The sequence below is a fragment of the Empidonax traillii genome, unplaced genomic scaffold (assembly GCF_003031625.1).
Source record: "Empidonax traillii isolate 1590-97213 ecotype Southwest subspecies unplaced genomic scaffold, ASM303162v1 scaffold20:size5563877, whole genome shotgun sequence".
NCBI lineage: Eukaryota > Metazoa > Chordata > Aves > Passeriformes > Tyrannidae > Empidonax > Empidonax traillii.
Window position 1 is genome coordinate 3,340,063 of NW_020955213.1, and position 21,044 is coordinate 3,361,106.

Here is a 21,044-nt window from a genome sequence, read left to right on the forward strand (position 1 = left end):
TAATGTGGGGGAATGGTGCTGTAGTGTCACGATATCCTGAGTTGGAAGTGACCCCCACAGCTTCTGGGTAGTACAGGCTTCGGAACATGTAGGTTGGACACAAGCTAGTCCAAGCTTGCGAGTCCTAGCTATGAAGTTGCACAGATCCATAACCAAAGCTTAAAAGTAGTCATATTTTGCATCAGTTTCATTTATGAACTGTTTTCTGATTGTACTGGGTTTTTTTCTCATTTGAAATGGGAATGTATTAAAATATCTGTCTTGTAGAGTAGTTCTTGTGAATACCAGAAGGTGGCATAACAGATTTTCCTAAAATGTTTTGATTGCAAGAAATGCACAGGATGCTACTACACTTATTTTAAAGCTGAAATTTTGATCTAAGCAAAATTGGATCAGTTTGGACCTTAATATTTAAGGGAGTTATTTAAAGGTGTACCCATTTTCCCTTTTTTTTTTTTTTTTTTCAAAATGTGAAACCTCTGGTGAGATTCGTGCTGACTTTTATAGGTAAAGTTTTTGAAGTTGGAATTTACTTGAGAGTGCAGGGCAAGGGAAAGGATTGTCCATCATGCTATAAGTGCAATTCTTTCCTGAGCTGTTTTACAGAATCCCAGTTTCCCATAAATACATTGTTTAGATATTTTGCTTTATTAATTTGCAAAATGAGACCAATTTCTTTTTTGTTTTAAGCTCTTCTTGTTAACTGGTGCTATGAAAGAATAAATTATTAGTATGGTAACTCATAAATGATAGTTTTGTGCTCTAGCAGCTCTAACCACATGTAGATTTTTACGTGTACCAATGTTGTAAGAGGTAAATGAAAAGTGTGCAGAAAAGACCAATAAGCCTTTAAATGACGATCTGTTTTCAGCATAATTTGTATTTCGTTCTGACAAACAAGAAACAGTCTTTGTACAGTGTTGCCCTGCATTTAATGGCAAACTGATGTTGTTAGAACCCATCTCATGTGATGCTTTCCTTATGAGTCTGTCTCTGGGGCTGTCATCTTTACTGTGGTGTTGATCAAAAAGTACTTAAAGATACTTTAAAAATAGGTATTGTTTCCATTCAAAGACCTAGAGGAACTTACTCATAGAGGGAGTGCATTGGGCATAATTGGCAAGATTTTGGCAGTGGAGATGTCTGCAGGGGTGCCCTGTGAGGGATGAGGCTGTTCCTGCCCTGTGCGAGACACTGCTGGGGTCGATTCTGCACTAAAACTCTTTTTTGTTTCAATAGTAAAATTAATTGGTGTAGGTCAACCCTGAAACTTTTAAAGGAATGAGATACATGGGATTTCTTTCTCTTTCCTTCAGCTCCCTCTGGCAGACAAACACCTGAATTACAACTGCTTTACTTTCAACTATTTCAGACAAAGGCTTGTCCCAGCTCAAAGTTATCACAGTTGCTTGATGTTCTATATGTGTGCATCAAAAAGATATGTTCAGCTGTAGAAAAGTACATTATTGCAGCTGCAGGAGGTGCTGAAATACAAATAGTTTTTGGTTTAGCTGACTGTTGTACTACTTCTTTGCCCATCACAGCTCTTCAGTGCTATTTCACCCCAAGGACTTCTACACCACATCTAATGATATTTTTTAATGGTTTTTTCCTCTTATGTGGTCTACCCTGAACTTGCTGTGATTCATTAGAGCAGCACAGATGAGAAGGCTATGACTGTTTTGCATAGGAGCCTTGAATTTTGGCAGAATTTAGACCCTTTCTTTTCCTGACCAAACCTCTGGGAGGTGGGTGGAAGGAAGTGGTGCCGCTCCACTGGCTGTGGCTGTCACCCACCTCTCTGCAGTCCTCTCCTCCTCTGAGCATCACTGATTTATTTTCAGTTCTGTGCTTCTGAAGGGTGATTTTTGCCAGTTGAGGGGATGTGGTTACATGTACAAGGCTATAAAGGTGTAGAAAACTGCCTGGAGTGCGTGGAGTGCTGGTTAAATTTCTCCACAGTGGGACTTTCAGTAGCTGCTACATGGACGCTGGAGAAAGCCCTGAATTTCAGTTTCAAATAGGAGTCAAATCTTTGAAGTGTTATGAAAAAAGAGTTTGTAATCAGGAGACTTTAAACTGCTTGATTTAAGTATTTCATAGATTTTAAAAATGCAAATAAGATTGCAGTTCTTCTGTGGGCCCTGCTAAAAACAGCTTGTACTTAGATATTTTTTTTTCCTATGTACAATTATTTTATGCAAAGCAGCATGTCCTGATTTGATCCTAAATTATCTAGATAGTTACACTGTCACTAAATAGGGGTATTGCAATTTCAGAGTTCTTCCAATCTGCTAAGTGAATATCTTAAAACTGTCACTTTAAATCTGCTTTTGGAAATGAATTAATAGCTTGTACATTTACCCAGCATAACAAGTTTGAAATAAATAACTCACATCTTTTGGAACTTTGCTAGGATATGCAGAGTTTTCTTTAAAATTATGTTCTCGTAGCTGATAGAGAAGAAAGCAGTTTGTAATTTTCTTTCAATAATTTAATTATTACACAGGAATTTTGACATTTCATGATTTAGCATTATAATGTAGTGGTGTATTTCAGAGAAATGGAACTATTTCATATGAGGGATTGTTTTTTGTGATCATGCTTTTTTGTCTTTTGGAAGAATCTAAATGTAAGCAAGGTATGCATTTTTAAAGTCTCATGTGTTATTTTAAATGTTGATGACAGCTAAGATTGTGCTAATTCTGTGGCACGAACGCACTCATTGATTTTACACCTTCTATTCAACTCTACGTGAAAGGCTGTGGCCTTGTGAAAGGCTGTGGCCTTGAGTCCTTTGCGTAACAACACTCACCAGTGGGAACTTGCAGAAAACCTCTTTTTGCCATAGAAGATGACTAGATATTTTCTGCAGAGGTAGTATCCAGCTCTGCGGAAATCCTGGAATTAAAGTTGCTCCATGCACTTAGGACTGCAGTGGTGGCTACAGGTATCCAGAGGTGTAAATCAATGAGCTGCAAACGTGCATCTTCAGTGTCTTTGCTCCTGGCCCTCTAAGAACCTGTGACAACTATCCATTTTTGTCAGTTCTCACTGCTGTTGTTGGGTGTGGAATCAAAACAAGAGACCTGGTTAGTTGACTTTGCTTTCCTTTTGGGAGCAGGTACTGCTGAGGTTATCACTGGCTTGGTTTGCCCAGGAAGGGAGGATCCTGGGCAAGTGAACCAGGGAGTTCCCCCATGTTGTCTTTTGGGAAGGAGTCTGTGGACAACACCTACCCTTTGTCAGATGGTAGGAGTTTATTCCTGATTGCCTCTGACTCATGAGTGGGGTTGGGTGGGTTAGAAATATAAAGTGTGGTGTTCAGTACAAGACTCCCTTTTTCTCACGTGGCTTCTTCAGCTGTTCCAGCTTTTGTACTATTTCTGCCTCTGCTCATGGCATTTAGTTGGAATGATCCATGGACTTGAAACTCCTTTTTCTAGTGTAGAGAAATTGTCTTTTTTTTATTCTTTGACTAAATGTGGGAAATTAACACTGGTGATAAACAATTAACATAAGTGATAAATTTGAAATTGAACTTTTTGCTTTGTAAGCCTTTTTTTCACGTGTCCCTGTGTGTGAACTCTAAAGTCACGTTGCTATTTCATAAAAATTTGTATCTTAACATGCTAATGGCAGATAATTAAATTGAGTATATCTATATGTAAGTGTCTCTTTTTGATTCCTTAAAGGAATCCAGCCAGCTGCAGTTCAGTGGCCATGGGCAATGGTGCAGCAGCTTCAAGTCTTGTTGGAGAAGATGCGTTCCTGCTGGGTTTTTTTGGCTCCTAAGTGGCACACAGCAATTTCTGACAACCTGGACTTGAAGCATCAGCATCTTTCTCAAAACCTTTTCCATTTCATTCTGTGTCAATCTGCATGAGGGACTCTGACCTTCAGATAAAGATGCCAGGGTGCCCACAGTGGAGATTTGGGGATTGTGGGTTAGCAGACATCAGAGATGACAGTGCGGTGGGAATTCCTGTGCTCAGGAAAAGTTTGTATTTTTGTCTTTTAATGGAATCGTTACAGAAGCACACAAGAGCATGTGTCAGTGGGCTTTGTTCTTGCCTCCCCGTGCCTGCTCTTTTCATCAGAGACACTTTATGTAGATGTGAAGGACCACAGAAAATCACTCCAGTGGATAAAGACAATAAGGCTTATTGAATGCAAAATGAGTAACAGATTCTTTGGTGAATAATAGAAGAATGAAAGAAATAAGCCTACAAACTTTTATTTTAAGAATATTTTCAAAAAGCCTTACCCAACACATGACTCAAGTAGTTTGCACTTTGCTGTCTGTGGTGCAGGAAATACTGAACTTGTTAGTGGCTGGTGCTCAGTCCTAGCCTCTGTTTAATTACTAAATTGTTTAATATATTTGCATCATTTGAGTCAGATGTGTAAATGTGTTTAGGCATACTTTACTAAAATAAATTATGTAGCCAACAGACCATAACAGCTGTGGAGAAGCTGTTTAGAAATAAATTCTTTGTAGTTCACAGTTTGATCTAATAAAAATAACTGTTGCTTCAGACAATTATCTTCAGCAGGGTCAGTCTGGCTGCTATGAGTGTGCATTCGGGTTTCTGTGTTGATTTATTAAATATAATCACCTAGGGAAGATGAGCAAAGTTCTCTGAATAAATTGGTGTTAATTCAAAAGCATTTGTTCTTAGCAGCGTGTTGTCAGCAGAGTACATTGGCTTAGATCAAAAATTGGAAACCTTCATTAAATCACTTTGGTTTTACCTCCTGCTAAGTGTTTTAAGACCTTATTTTACCTAATATCTTTTATGTAAGAGTAATTTGCCCAAGCAAAACTGGTTTGGGTTTGTTTTTTTTTTGCATATTATAACCTGTAGCTTGTAATTAAGTCGACATTGCATCTTGACTCTTGGAAGTGATTTCTTGCTAGAAATCTTACCTCAATTTCAAAACAGTCCCTCTTCAAGAATACACACAAGAAAATGCAGGGCATCCATAAGTGGCATAACATAAAAGCCACTTCCATGGCCAGAAACACACACTTAGGAATAGATTGAAAATATCTGAGACCATGTGTAGTTACAAAATAAATTAACACTTCCAAATATTAAAAATGTGAATACGGCATGGGCTAAGTTTGCTCATTTCTTATTTTCCCCCATTTTCCTGAAAGTTATTGGGAAGCTGACTTAAGGTTTACCCAAAGTTATTTTATTTAAATTGTTTTAAAAATAGCTACCTGTGACCTGATAGGAAATGGTGTGAGTTTAACTGTTTGCAGTTCCTGAATAATTTCAGAAGTTTCATACTCAGACTGTCAATTTTTTTTTATTAATGAGTTATGCAAAGACCAGGATAAGGGGCTTTTGAAGAATGTATGAAATGGAGAAATTAATTTCTCAGTGTGATTCATTCTCAGTTGGCCAGCTGCTGCCTCTCTGGTTTGTTGAAGAACATACATTTTGGTAGTCTCAAAATCATGTGAGAATTTGAATGTTTCGTAATTGTAGTGTCTGGGAAGGAAGGGGAAGTGACTATGTCAGATGCAGGGTAATATGCATTGTCAAATTATATATAGAAATAATGTATTTGTGTATATATATATATATATAGTGTGTATATATATATACATGCTATATACACAGTCCCATATATATTGTATGCATATGTATATTTATATATAAAAATAATTTTCACTGAAATGATGCATCCTAAAATGTTACTGCAGCAATTTCCTCATTTATATAGGAAAAAAAATGCTGAGTGGGTGGATGGAAAACTGCAGTACTTCTTGTTAAACACGTGGTACATGCCCTGACTGCTTAACTTAATATTTAAAGATTTGGGGATTATTTTCCCCTGTTTTAGAAATGGCTCTACACATATTGCTGTCGAGATGGGAACCTGCACTACTTACAACATTTTGACAGCAGGAGGGGTTGGCTGCAAACCCAGTTTATCTCACTTCTTTATGCTTTATGATTATTCCTTGTTCCTTGAGCAGTCAGACCAATTTAAGAGAATTAAATATATTTGATAGTAACTACTTTGTGTCTCTGCTCCATTTATGAGGCCATGTGCATGTTGATGTCTACAGTTCAACTGCTTCCAAAAGGTGCTGTAACTTATATCTGGTGTCTGAGAGCTTTTTTACCTCCAGTTAGAAAAAAAAAAATTCTTTGGGACAGCATAGTGGATAGTAACTCAAAATAAATGTGTAATTCGCAGAACTGTCTTGAGCTATTTTAAAGCTTATTTCTTAATGAAATTTAAAAACAATAATTGAAAGACTGTTTCTTAGCAAGATAGATCTTTGATGTTTCTAGAATAGTTGCAGTTTCAGTAAAAGCATTGCCAGGTGCATATTGCCAATTCTTTTCTGTATTTCAGTATTTGTGGAAAGCTACAGTGTCACTGTGAGAGGACTGGTTTGCTTTGGATTTTTCCTTAGGCAGAGATTTATTTTCCCTTCATATGAATTTTGGTGTGAATATTTTGACAATATATGGTCAAAGAAATTGTTTTAATTAAGTGACTCATGTATAGGGCAGTACTGTCAACACCATCTTTTAATTATTCTCTTTCAGTAATTGGAACAGCTGCAGTTTAATAGACTGAAAAGCCAGAGGTAGAGGCATGAGAAGCACCCATGTGAGGGGAAAGAGCTGAATAAGGAAGCCAATTAAACTATCACACGGTCAGTTTTTTAGGGAACCTGAAGAGAAATTTTATGCATCCTTACTTGCTCCTTATTTGTTCAGTTTCTAGACTTGTGTCTATACAGCCATATTTAAATTGCTGAAATGATTTGATATTGAAATTATTATTGCATTTGAGCTCCATTACTCTGGCAATATCTTATTGGATTTTGGAGGTTCTGCTTTATTTCATTCTGTATCAAAAGGGCCTTGTATAGTAGGATGCATAAGCTCAGCAGGCTGGTAGTTTGCAGATACAGAAAAGATCAGAGCAGTTCCTCCCAATGTGAAACTGATTTTCTGCCTTCAGTTTGGAGTGAACTTTGCTAGTGCTAGTACAGGTTCATCATATAATAACAAATACCTATTTTAAAATGGGAACAGTGCTTTGTCTCAGTGAATTTTTAGAACATGGATGTTGGAGAAAAGAATCTCAAAAGTTCGAAGATGTTTACTGTTCTTACCACCACCATTTGAAAGCATTTTTCTGTGTATCTGAGTCTGGTGTCTTTTGTTATACAAACACTTCATCAGTAGGAAATAGAAAACATAATATTTGTGAAACAAATATTTAGACCTTTCTGTTTAAGTTTCTAGATGAAAATAGGAGTTGTAAATCACACTGTCTCTGTAACTTTGCCTGTTTTTCTCTCTGTAAAGCTAAAAGAAGCCTGAGGTTCTCTAAGTGAGAAGACTTTTCAGGTCACGCTAGAAAGAGTTTGCAAGACTTGAGAAAGTTTCGATATAGCATAACCCTATTTTCATCTAGTGCTTTCAGTTCCTCTCATGCTTAGTAGAGGTAAGTAGCTTGTTAGAGTGGAACAGCAAATTTTTTTAACTGCAGCAAATCACTTGACTGAGCAAGTATTTTTTTCAGTTTTGTTTTTAACAGACTGAGGAAAGTTAAACTCAATCTGTGCAAGCAGGAAAATCCAGCGGCATTTCTGGAAGTTTACTTCTATTCTGCTTAGTTTTCCTACAGGAATTCATGTGGCATTCCCAGGCTAAGAATAAATATCTTCACACTGTCTTCACACTAGCATAGTTTTTCATTGCCTGGGCTCTGATACATCTTTCTGCCTGTGCCTTTTTCTTTGAACAACTGGGAAGGGAAGTCTTATGGGAAATGCAGAGATAGTTTTAAAAGTTTTGTTGGAAGTATAAATGCTCTAGAGATGTAAATGTGGTGGGCTGTAAGAGGACAGCATTTATTTTATAATGCAGGTAAAAAGCAGCAAAGGCACACATGTTGACAGTCAGTATGTACAAAACAGTGTGGTAGCAGCTTAGCAGTCAACTTGCACAAAAAAAGGAAGAGGATATCCCAAGGAAAAGGAGCCACAAGGGATGTGGTTTTAGCTGCGTTCCTGCCCTGAAGATCAGGGAGGGCTTGCAGAAGAAACGGGGCTGAGATCAGCCTGCTGGCACAGCGTGGTTCTGTGTGTGACTTGCTCATGTGCTTGCTGAGTATGATGCTGAGTGCCTGCTCCTCTAATTTGGGGCCAGATCTTGGTTGTTGGTCAATAGTGAAACAGGATTTGGGGTGCGGGAGTGTGGAGGAAGAGGGTTAAGAAATGCTTTGCTCTTTTAGCAGCTCTTCAGTGTCCCTTCTCACTGTGGGATCAGAGCCTCACTGCTGTACAGCCCCATCAGTAGCTTCTGGCCTTGCTTAACATCTCAGGTCTGTAAAGTGGCATCTTGGGATCTTGCCTTTGGTGGCCTTATTTACCTTTTTTCTCCTTCTTGTGCACCTGTTCCTTTCCTTTATAGAAGAATTTTCTGCAGAAGTGCTTGGCACACTCACAGTTCCTTTACTTTCTGTCTGCTCAGTGCAGCGTTGGAAACACAAGCATGGAAATGGTTGTTTAAAACCAAAGGTTTTCTCATCTTTTGTACACAGAGTAGAGACTCAGATAATAAGGAGAATGTAACTTTAAGTGAGTTATAAGTGCTTTTAATTTTGGGTGTGAACTTGCTTGTGACAAAACCACAGAAAACAAGTCCCTTGTGTGGCCCTAAGATGCTGTATAATCTGTGCGGTTATCATGGGATTTCAGCATTAAAGGGTTTTAAAGCAAATGTCCGGTTTGTGTGCCAATTTGGTGTATTTTAAGAGCACTTGTCTGGAAATAACTGATTTCCCAGCAAGTAGGGTTCTGCACAGAGCTGTATTGCTGCTTTTGGCCCTCAGAACCAGTTCATTTGGAGATGAGTGGCAGAGCAATGTAATATGAGAACAGAAAATGTATATTCAAGAGGTGCAATGCACACCAGGGGATCAGATTGCTTTTCTCATGTTTTTCCATGTGTAACTAGACTGTTATTTTGAAGTCTTAATTAAAATATCAGAATAATATACTGTGATTTTCTGTTGCCGTAAGAATAGTTCATGTAAAGTATAAAATACATTATAATAGTATTTTCCCTGTGAATATGCAACCACTCTGTGACTGTCAGGAAGAAAATGGGATTTGATTTGTTTTTTCTCCTTATGTGCAGATAGGTGATTCATTTCTCACATGGTTGTTCTTTAGCAATTGAGAAGCATTTCTCTATTTTTAGAGTACCTGGTATTGCTACTTTCTTCAATTCTGCATTTTGTACATGAGCAGTTTGAATAGTGTGTGCTGGACATTGGGAGGAGATTTGGTTGGGCAGTGCTTGGGATTCATGTGCTTTCAGAAAAATGTGTACTGCTACTGGATTTTCCTGTGAAGTTTTAATTTAGGTTGTTTGTAGATTAATTGGAAAAATAAATGGGATCAGATGCACCCAAAGGGAGAGCAGGTTTTTGAGGACTCATATTGGCCTGTAGGCTGAAGGATCTTCTTGGGGCCAAATTGAAAAGTGTCTGATTTCTGGATGTTCTTTGATTGACTTAAATGCCAGTCAATGCTTGGCAATGACTTTGTGACTTGAGTAGGCTTTTACTGGTTAAAAGGGTATTTCAAGAGTTACTTTTGGAAAAGTGCTCCATTGATTGTCTTTAGCCTCATTCTTTAATATTAGTAATGCCACTGCTAATAAATAAAACATGATCATCTCCTTGGGGTTGGCAGAGCAGGGAAACAGAGATTTTACAAGCAGTTACTAGTTTGTTGCACTGACTGCACTCTGTGAGGATGGGAGTAACAACACTTGCTTACTGTATTTTAAGACAGTTTCTGTATGATGGCAAATGCAAAAGCAAAGTTGAGTGTATGAATTCAAAATGGGGATTTTTTTTCTAGCTGCTACCTGACGTCTTTCAACTTGACTTCTAGGCCTTCAGTGCAGAGCTGGCATGATGTGGTAGCCTGGTGTTTTGTGTGGGTATGAGACTGCACGCAGTGTTTACCATGTGTGCACCCAAGCGTGCCTGCTGGCACGTAAATGCAGGAAATATTTTTCTAGAAGTATGACTTCTTTTATGCTTATACTGCATGCTCTGCAGGACTAGTGTTTCTTAATAGTCATAGCATATAAAATACTGTTGTCCTACACAGTGATGTCAGTTCAGCATCCCAGGTAGCAGTTCCTGTGAAATTTGTTGCCTGGATTAATGCTGATCATGTGTAATTCAGAAATTCTCGAAAGAAGTGGGAGAGAGCTCCTCAGTTGTTTGTCCAAGAGGTGCAGCTGGTTTTGTATGAGTCCTTGACTCTGGTCATCCTGGGTTGTTTTAGTTCCTTACCTGTGCTCACAGTAACAGCTTCAAACGTCCCAAACTATTTTGGGCAAGTGTTTTCAATACTGGTGATCAGGAGCAGCAATTATTCCCTGGTGATTCCATCCCGAAATTAAACTTTAATGTTGGAGGTTTCACTGCTACAAAAAAAACCCTATCAGTGTGTTATTAAAAAATGTTATTAGAATGATTAAATTTATAGAACCTTACAGAGATAGCTCCTGGTTCGATTCTTTATTGATGGGTAGCATGACAGGGTGTTGGCTTTTTCGTGACAGGATTAAGCTGTCCTGATAAACAGAAAAATTGTCACGCTGTATGAAGACCGTTCTAAAATCTGTACATTAAACATCTCAGTGTTGATTTGGTCGACTGTGGCAATACATTACAAGTGATTCATTTTTTTTTTTTTCCTGTAAGGTAATCAATATAGCTGAAGCTCTGCCTTCTTTTCCCTGGAAACCTGCTCTGCTTATGCATAATATGCTATTAAATTCTCCATTCCCTTTTTAATAGTTTGCCTCCTATGCTCCCTGCTGTCATCAGCCCCGGGAGGTCACCCAGCGGAGCACTGAGTTGCGGAGTGGTCCCTGATGGGGACCTGCGTGACCATCTGCTTCGTCAGTTCTTCAGGCAATTTGTGAGCTGCTGGGGGGGGCGTTGAGAATTAGATTGTTGATAGCGTTCCTACAAAGACTGCTATTAACAGCCTGCTAGTCTCTGCTTCTCTACTGCAGAAGACAGAGTGATATTTGTGTTCCCATAGCATGTTGTAAAATGCATGAGATTTTGCTCATCCTCCTTGGAAATGAGAATAGGAAAATGAGAGCATCCTGAACCAGAAGCTATTAGAAGAACATGCAGAAACCTGCAGCGATTTGTGCTTTATTTTGTCTTCCTAGCTATGGATTAGAAGGACTGATTTTTGCAATGGGCTTTTTCCATAATGGCATTCTTGTATTGTTTGGTCAGAGCTTGCACAGGAGGAAAACAGGCTGCTGAATTTAGTCACTGATCTCTATTAGCCGTGGCCTAAGGCTATGCTGAGATTTATATCCCATTTGTATTGTTGCAGCTCAAAAGAAGAATGTTCAGAGGATGACAAGTGTATTCTGAGTAGGTATGTTGTTTCATTTTCATATGAAACCCATTTTTTTTTTTCTGCTTCCATTGGTCAGAAATGAGGTTAATAAGAAGAGAATATAGTACAGTGCTGCAGTGTTCCTGTTAAGGTAGAACAATAGCATCAGAAATAGTTCTTTAAAAATTAGCAGCTTTTATTAAATAAAGCTGCATTGTGCTGGTGTGCACAGTGCAGTCTTTTTTTTTAAAGCATATACTGCAGTCAGTGCTTCCCTAACGAGGTGGCACTATTGTTGAGTTAGAAGGATAGAATCATCATATTGCTTTAGGGGACAGCAGGATTTAAAAGGAGATGCCTTGCAGCCCTGTTTTACAGATTGGAAGCATCGGTTTAAGGGCATTGGCAGAATCATTTCCTTGTTCTTAGCAGCAGCCACTGCTGTGTCAGTAGTGTGTGGAATGGAAGTCCTAGTTGGTAGTCTGTTATGGAAACGCTGTTTACTGTTATTGTAGTACCGTGGTGACAACATGCCATTGAAATGGAAAACGAGCTCTCCTGCTATCTGGAAATTCCCAGTTCCTGTGCTTAAAACATCCAGGTCATCGCCACTTTCTCCAGCATACATGTAAGTGAGAGAAATGAGGATAATAAGGTGGGAATATTTTTCGTGAGACTACCCTGTGGCAAAATACCCTGTTGTATATTAAATGACATTGGCACTCAGAATTTTATCTTGTTTGCTGTGTAGACCCCCCCCCAGATTTTATCCTGGATGTTTCATGATGGATGTCGTGTTGAGTCTTTCCCTTTTTGTTGAAACGTAGAGAAAATGTGCAGATTAAGCCATATTCATAATAATATTGTATATGTTCATTTGAAAAGTTTGTGTTGTTGTTAATTTGTAGAGCTGATCCTTTATTGACAAGTTAAGCTTTGAGGCTGGCAGGCTATCTTTATAGTGTATATGCTAACATTTCTTCCTCTGACTTTTACACTTGGAAATTGAGCTTGGAATCACCTGCTGTATTGTACTGCACTTTTGTTCGTGTGAGCTCTTGTGTAGAAGAAATCATCCTGTTTGGTCTTGTTTCATTCTTTAAAGTCTTACCCTTAATACAAATGGAAAGTTACAATCCTTATACAGTTATACAGGTTGTCCATGTAAAGTAGCTTCATATAAATGAGTATTTTAATACACACGGTGACAATATGCCTTTGTCTTGTCAAACCTTGATGCAGCTTTTGTTCACCTTTTGTTGCTGCTAGTTCTGTGTCAGCATATACAGGTGGCTTTTTCTTCCTCCTGTGGAATAAAACTACGAAGCACAGGGTACTGCATTGCTTCTGCCTTTATTTAAGGAAGCAGCTCTTTCAAAATGAGGAAGAGTTGCTTTAAATTTCACAATGTAGATGACTTTCCTATCTGGGAATTACTGTAAAGGCTAGTACTTTCCGATAGTATTCTGGTCTAATACCTGCAATATTAGTACTTTTAAACCTGTATTGTCTGCTTGCAGATAAGCTTTTGCTTCAGCTACTGTGGGGACATGCTGCAAGAGGTACACAGGTCCTCTCAATATCTTTTTTTTGTTGTTGCTGAGAATTGCATTGATAACAGTGGGGCTGAAACAATCCAGCTCCGTGTGCATGGTCACTATTGTTCTCGGTCAGAATGGCTGAGGCTCATGGAGATAACCGGACTGTACAGAACCTGTGCTGTGCACGCTCCAATTTAAGATGAATTTTCATGGAAGTGCTTCTGCCTTTTTACTGGGAGCATCAAATATGTTTAGGGCCACCAGAAGATAAGCTGTTTCCAATAAATTGCTACCTATTCAGAGTTTTTTAAAAATATGATTTAAATACAAAGACAGTCATGGTGTTAAAAGAGCTGTGAGGCATTTGAACCTATTTCATGGAAAGAGTGTCTTTAGTGTTGTATGTTACCCTTTTGTTTTTTAAACTGTAGTACTTTTAAGGGCAAGAAAAATCAGAAATAGCCCAATCTGATCCATCTGCTGCTGAAACCGAGCGTTTCTTTTGTGCGTCGCCTTTAAATCTCTAATCTTAGCTCAGTGTACGCTCCGGCTTTTGTGCTGGGCATCGTGTAGCTGATTATCTCAGTGTGTTCAAAGTATGAACAGGTTTAGCCATCATGCTTAACTGTATGATGCTGAGCTTATCTGGAGCATAAGAAATATGTGATCAGCAGCCCTAATCATCTCTTTATAATGAGTCAATATATCTCAATGTTTATGAAGGCATTTCTTTAGTGGCACGCAGACCTGACATTAGCAGGACTCATAAATCTAATGTTAAAATTATTCATATACTTTATTATAAAGAATGAGAAACATTACAAAATGGCACCTATATGATTTGGCAGTATATATCAGCTGATTAAAAAAAACCCTTCTAATATAGGTTGACCAGTAAAATAGGTGATGAAATAAATTATCCTAATTGCAGAGATTACAGTAAATTGACTACTGTTTTACGTGATCCAGTGTTCTTCACATACATATTTATAAGTTTTCTGTCATAAGTAGTAGTCTACACACTGGCAAAGGGCTTATGTTTTGAGTAAAAGATTGAGGAATAAGTGGTGTGTGAAACAGTACATGTATTGATGTAAAATAAATGACCATAAAACTCTAGAATTCACAGATGGACACTTTCATGCTTGGTATTTTGGATCTAGGGTGTACAAAGATATGATGGAGGTTTTAATCCCTTTAATACTTGACATCTTAATCTTACAAAATAGGGTTTTTAGTGTGGTTTGAAATGTAAAGTAGGGAGGTCCTAAAGGTGTGGTGTTTGGTTTGTGGGGTTTTTTTTTGTATTTATAATGAAATTCCAATTTTTCAGGTTCCTCTAGTAAAGTGGATGTTAACTTCAAAAAATTTCATCCCGCTTATGATTTACAAGTAACTTATCTAGAGGTTAAACTGATGATCAGGACACGTAACTTTTATTAGTTTCACTTGATCTGGGTACCCAGTGCCTGAACTCTGCCTTAGTTTCCCTGTATCCAAATGCCGAGACTGGGGGTCGTGAGCACATTTGGCTTCTTGGATGAAGCAACATCTACGTACAAAGTACCACTGTGAAACATTGCCTGTCCTGCAAACTGTGCTGCTGGGGTGGCTTAGCTCAGTCTCTACGGGAAAAGTTTGTGGCAGTTCCTGAGGTGGGGAGTGAGTATGAGCAGCTCGGAGAGTTCTGCGCTGTGGGAAAGTAGCGGACGGGTAGTACATGAAATAAAGGACCTGCGGAGCTTGAGCTGATGAGTTTGTAAGTGAGGAGGTGGTTTTGTTACTGGGAATTCTGCTGGTTTTGCTGGGTCTAGTACTGCTTTCCTGGCAATGGGAAGGAGCAGCAGTAACTCACTGCCTCTTGGCTGGGAGCTTTGTTTACCAACAGTTATTTATTAGGGATATTTTCAGGCTATCCTGACTGCAAGAGGTAACTCTTGATGTTATTCAAAGGATGAAGGGTCCCTCTGATGGGGAATGCAGACGTTCCCTGTCTTCTGGTGGAACTGGTCCAGAATTGCTTGAACTTTCCCTCAAGTTACAGAGATCTGGTGACAGTGCATAGGGAGAATTAGGTACTATTAAAATTGGAGTGCTGGCATGTGCCAGTATATGTAGGTGTAGCACAGCTGGTTTAGTGCACGAGGGAGGAGTGTGTAGTTATGGGTGTGTGCACATGCCTTTGTCAGGCTGCTTTGCATTTTCTTTCATGGCACTCATGTTGCTGGGATTTAGAATATATATTCCTTTTGTCAAGCAGTGTAGAAGCTGTTACAGCATGTTTATGCATCGCTACTCAAATCCCGTTCTTATCTGTGGTTGTGTTGACTACGTGGGCAGAGACCTAGGTGACTTAATGTATAATGTGGGCAGTTTCAGCAAGTGAATCAGAGGAAAGGACAAAGTGAATAACACAGGGTTGAAAAAGTAGCATTCTGTGGCATCATAGCTGTCATTTAGCATGACTACCACGTGCTAAAAACAAAAAACCCCAATGACTGACCTACATAGAGATTAAGAATTAAAGCACTATTACAGACAGAGCAAGGAACAATTCCGCATTTGGTTGTATATAAGGGCTTTGAGATGTAGAGGAACACGAATTCCAGTTATTGTTCATGGGTCACATTATCTCATATATTAAGAACCAAGAGAATTCTTTCTTATTCACACTACCAGTGTCACATTGTTTTCCAAATTTGTGCACATCTTCCGTAAATATGAACGGAAGAAATGTTTGTGGAAACTCGGGAGATTAAAGTACTATGGTGGACATCTCCAAAGAATTCAATAATACAAAAATACTGTTTGAAACATACTATTACAAAGGATTGTTCTATAAGGCTGTGTCATGTGAGAATATTCTCAGCTGTTCTCTGAAAAGTAAATGTTCAGTTAAGTGTTTTTGTTCTCTTATATGCTAAAATAAGAAACATGAAAAAATTCTTAATTAAGAATAATCCCTTTGTAATCTTAGTGCCTTCTATCCTTTTACACAGAATAATATGTTGACATTTTAAATGGCAACTATCCTTTGCATGTGTTTTCTTAAGTAACTGACTGATGTTAGGAGTAATAAATAAATGTGGCATTCCAAATATATTGCTATCAAAGGGTTTGCAACACAGTCGGTCTATCCTGAGTCATGTGGTTGTGAAATTTTTCAGATAGGAAATGCTTCACAGTAATAGAAATCGATTACTGTGCAGAAAAGCAGAAGAAATTCTTAATACCCTGGACTAAGCAGTGCTGGTTTAGCTGCTTATATTGGTTATATAGGTTTATGCTTTTGTGTCATCTTTTAAATATCTTGATTTGCTTTATAATAAGCTTTTTAAATTTATACTGTAAAGTCATATATACTTAAATGTGAAAAACTCTGTATGCATAATTCATCAGACCACCTGTATTAGTTCTCCTTTGTGAGACCACCCTGTGTGTGTCTGCTGCCTTTGTTGGTCATTTTTAGTAAATGAGCCCTTTTGTTGGGCTCCTGAGCATTTGACAGGTTACACAATATTCACACAGAAACATGCTAAACTGTCTTTGGCAACATTTTCATTTTAAGGCATTGCTTCCTAGATATTTCAAATTTCAACACATTGAAAGTCAGTGTGCAGGTCACATCATATATTTTTTAAACTAATGTGACAATACATGCAGAGAGATGAATTGGATGAGTAGGGAATAGAAAGGGCTTGTATCTTACTAGTAGCAAACTGCTTTTAATCCCATACATTTTGTGTGCAGAGTTCTCATTTGTGCCTTTTGGTCTTCCTTTTGCTTTTTATATAATAGGACTTTCAGTGGATTATTCTTTTGAAATGTGACGTTTCGTTGCAGTAATGAACTGGTAAAAATGAGGGGAAAAAATCCAACCTGTTTGTCATGAAGTTTCCCGGGGCTAATGGTTTTTCTGGGGAGACCTTTATAGGTGATGCTGTGGCTTACAGGTCCTCAAAATTCTATACTTCTCCTGATATATAGCATGATGTTACAATATTGACATTGTGTTGTGACATGCTAAAGCATCTTTATTGAATTATCTAGAATATGTTACTCAGCCTGTTCTGCCTGCATGTCAGTTCTGCCACTTGGTCATTTTTGCCATTATTTCCTTGTTAATGTGGAAAAATCTTGTTGTCCAATCACATTCTACTCACTGACTTTTCTACTATTGAGGTATTTTCTGTTGATGTTTGTATGAGAATACCTATGGATTTTCATAAAGTACTTGATGATTATTTGGGTTTTAAAATAATAGTTACTTATTCTAAATGTTAATAGTGGGAATTGTAGAGTGATAATATGTAGCTATAACACTTCAGTGGAAGTGCACATCTATATTATTGCTGTAATATTTTGTCCAGCAATGACTGAGATTTTTTCAGTGTCTAAATTGCAAAAATGTCATTTTTTCATGGGACGAACAAGTCACTCACACCTGTTATCTGACAGGCTTAGATCTAAATGCTTTATCATCTAGAGGAAAAAATACTTTACAAATCGAAGTAATTAATGCTCCTCTGCATTCTCCCCAGGAGGTTGTAATGAAGGAATGCCAAGACAACTGTGAGAAGTGACAGAGCAAGAGGAGTGGTAGAGCAGAACCCAAACCCTCATGTCAGAATATTATTTACTTTTTTTGCTGGCTTTTAAGGTATCAGAATTATTCTGTACAGTATATAGGGAAAAAAACCCCCGACACTCTGGAAAGGAGTTCAGAAACCAGTTACAGGAATACAGTGGGATATTCTATGACCAAATCTTGCATGTGTAGGTGCCACCTTAGTCATATATAGGGTTTTGTCTCTAAGGAACCATTTATTCTTCTAACTTAGCAGTTTCTATGTATGAAAACTAAGGATACATCAGGTAGAACTGTAATCTGCTGGTTTTCTTAAGTGTTTTGTAGTGCACAGGAGGTCTTAAGCTGCCTAGCCAAATTTTGACTTAACTTTTAAACACTTAAGACCAAATATAACGGGCGGAAAATAAGTGTTAGTCCAGCCTAGACTGTGAAACCTCTGACTGTTGAATTCTAGCTTTCTCAACAGTGTGGGAATAAAATAGTTCTGCTGCTGTAGAAAAGTTACGAAGTCTTTGTTTTTGCCTTGCTTTTTCTGTTTCTAATAGTAGGAATCAATAGACTAACACCAACTTTGGCAAAAAGTCATTACAGAACTACTTCTAATTTAGCATCGCTAAACAATCTGAGTCTGCAAATTTAAGCTACAAATGGCTTAGTGAATGTAAACCCTTTGTCAAATAGATAAATGTGGATGTGATGCTAAGGCTCCCAGAGAGACTAAATGCTGTTAGGAACAAAAGCTTTATAGCACTGACTGAGCCAAATATTGCTTTGTTTCTGCAGAAAACAAATTTGAATTAACCAGCGGGCTGTAATTATGCTGCAAACAGCTTGAGACCTGTGATTGTTTAGTTGTTTTAGAAGGAATTTGAAGGGAATACTTTCTGTGTGCATATCCTTTGGAAATCATACCAAAACAGTGGATGGTGTTGCTCAGTCCTCTTCTGCTGGCATTGTGGGAATTAATTTTGTGCTGACTTTGGTCACAGTGTGACCTTGCTAAGAAGTGATACAAAAAGGTTCAAGTGATGTTGGGAGTGGCATCATTTCTGTGTTGTCCATCCATACCCATTGGTGGTGGAAAAAGGGATCATGTATTCAGTAATCTGAGTGTTTCTAGTAGCTGTCATCATTTCTGGTGACATTCTGGGCTTGCATGCTCAGGCAGAAACTTTTTCTCAATATGATGATTGTGTGTTGAAATCCAGAAAGACCTGACTATATTAAAAACAAAGAAAAAGGGGAAAAAAAGGTTAAAGCTTGACATTTAAGTACTAGTCTTCAAAACTTTGCTTCTAGAATAGCTTAAGTAGGTTACCTGCAGCCTGACTTGATTTGAACACGGTTCAGTGTCCTGTCCTTCAAGTAAGGTTGTGTTTGTTGTTCCCCCCTGGCCTTGCTGATCGGGCTTGCCGAGCTGCTCAGGCTGCATTGCTTCTGTACTGAATTTCCCTTTTGGACACCTTCAACTGGTCACTGGAATGAGCATCTCATGATGTAACTGTGTCTGAACAGCAGGTGAAGTTAGTGCACTCCCTGCCTCTGCTCGTCAGTGTGTGTGCCCAGAAACCACCTTTGTCTTTCTGTGCTGATTTTTGTGGGGTCTGGAAGTCCTTTATCCTCATCTCCTGCTGCCCTTGGCCAGAGCCTTGTAAAATTAAAAAGCCACTTCTCACTGCTTTGCTATATTATATAAAGCCTGGTTTTCTGTTCTCCTTTTACAGAACACCCTTAGTTTAAAGGAAGGGTGGAAAATGGAACATCTATTTACTTTTAAATTCAAGAAACAGAAAGCTTAACTTTACATGCCTTTCTTCTGGAGTGGAGGTTTAGAAGAGCTCAGTATGAAGTTACTAAACAAATGTTTAAATGTTCTGCTTTTACTGCTACCCTTCTAATCTATAAACAAGGTCAAGTATAAAAAGTGAGATATTTGAATATAAACATCAGAGCATTGCCCAAGGTGAGCAGTATTCAGCACTAGCTGCTGTAGCTATTTTAGAAAATTGCATTCACAGTAGTTACAGTGCAGTGTTAATTCACTTGAGGTAAAAGGTTTGTAAACTTCTGGTTGTGATGATCCCTTTTAAGTGAACCGCATTAAATGGCAATTTTAAGTAATTCAGTAACCTGATAAATGCAAAATGTTTTTAATTACATTTGCAACCCCTAGTTCATCTATTAAAAATAAAGCCTTAAACTATCCAACAAAACCAGTGACATCTGAAGCTGATAGCATGGGATAACTGGTCATAATAATAAAGGAAAAAAAGGTAAGATTCCCACTCCTAATGTGTTCTTTATGTCACAAAGGTGATCCATGCAAAGCGATTTCCTGCCTTCCAGTGCTGTTTTTGTGTTCATCCTATATTTGGATCTCAAGCAGCAGCCCATGTCAGTACCTGCGCCCCAGAGCAAGAACTGAATTTGAACGTACTAGTTGGACTGTTGAGAGGAGTTAACTTGCTATGTCAACCTATTGGAACAAAAATGACTTTTTCTCTTTGTCTTCTGGAGTCACATATCTCTTTCAAAATGTAAACTTGCATTTCCTATAGACGCTTCTGCTGTATTTTTGTAATAAGAAATAACTAACAAATGATAAAACTGGTTAGTTTTACTGGGTTGCTGTACCACAGAAGAATTAAGTTAGAAACTCCTGTTAAAAAACAGTAATAAAAGGAAGAGATGTTATTTTAGGGGAGGAGGAGTAGTGTAAAAGTAACTTTTTTGCCTGAATAGAGGATTTCCTAAAGTCATTACCCGTGAAGTTGGAACATCTGTTCGTAATAGGAAGACAGTAAAGAGTCAATACTTATTTTTTGGCAGACCAAGCTTACAAAAATACTTTCTGACCGATTAAGCATACAAAGTAAAAAAATTACTGTATATTTAATAGTAAATGAAAGTTTTGGTGTATTTTACAGGTCTTTTCAATAAAATGTTCACTAGCACATTACATACATAGCTGCATATGTAGGATAGCCCTGTAACGTAATAGATTCTTTGATAAGTCATAAAATTGTAAAGATTTGGCTTGTAATGTCTTAACATGAGATTGAAATCTTGTTCTTCGCTACCTGATAAATACCAGAGTCCTGGCAGATGCCAGGGGTGATTGCTGAAGAAACCATTTACCAGTGACCAGAACACTTGTGGTCATGGGTCGTTGAACGGTAATTTGACGGAGAAGATAAGGTTGTAGTTCTTTCAAAAACAAGCTGCTGAGAACTTAAGAATTCACTGTCTGGCCAGTACAGTTTTGGCAAGCTTTTACTGACTTATGTAAAAACTGTGGGTTTTAAATAAGTGGAGAACATGCACTCTAAAATATCTGTAGCTGTAGGCTGATCTCCTTTGTTTTCAAAGACTCTTCTCAACAGATGAATAGTTTACTAGTGTAAGTGAACAAATCCTTAATATTCTTAGTTCCCTTGTTTCTGTTGCATCAAAATGAGCTTAACTACTTCTGAAG

At 38.1% G+C, this 21,044-nt stretch overlaps 1 protein-coding gene across 7 annotated transcripts in view; it reads left to right on the top strand.

The window, feature by feature from the left end:
- Positions 1-21,044, top strand: part of KLHL13 (kelch like family member 13) — a 76,063-nt gene that overhangs the window by 31,849 nt on the left and 23,170 nt on the right. The window contains exons 1-2 of one of the 7 annotated variants that reach the window (XM_027899069.1): positions 11,078-11,476; positions 11,953-12,065. The exons of 4 other annotated variants lie outside the window; for them this stretch is intronic. In XM_027899069.1, the coding sequence (XP_027754870.1) occupies positions 11,968-12,065 (98 nt within the window). In that variant the 5' untranslated portion in view covers positions 11,078-11,476; positions 11,953-11,967. Of the gene's footprint in view, positions 1-11,077; positions 11,477-11,738; positions 12,066-21,044 lie in introns of those variants that run through there. 2 more of the 7 variants (XM_027899088.1, XM_027899059.1) reach the window with 2 other exon arrangements.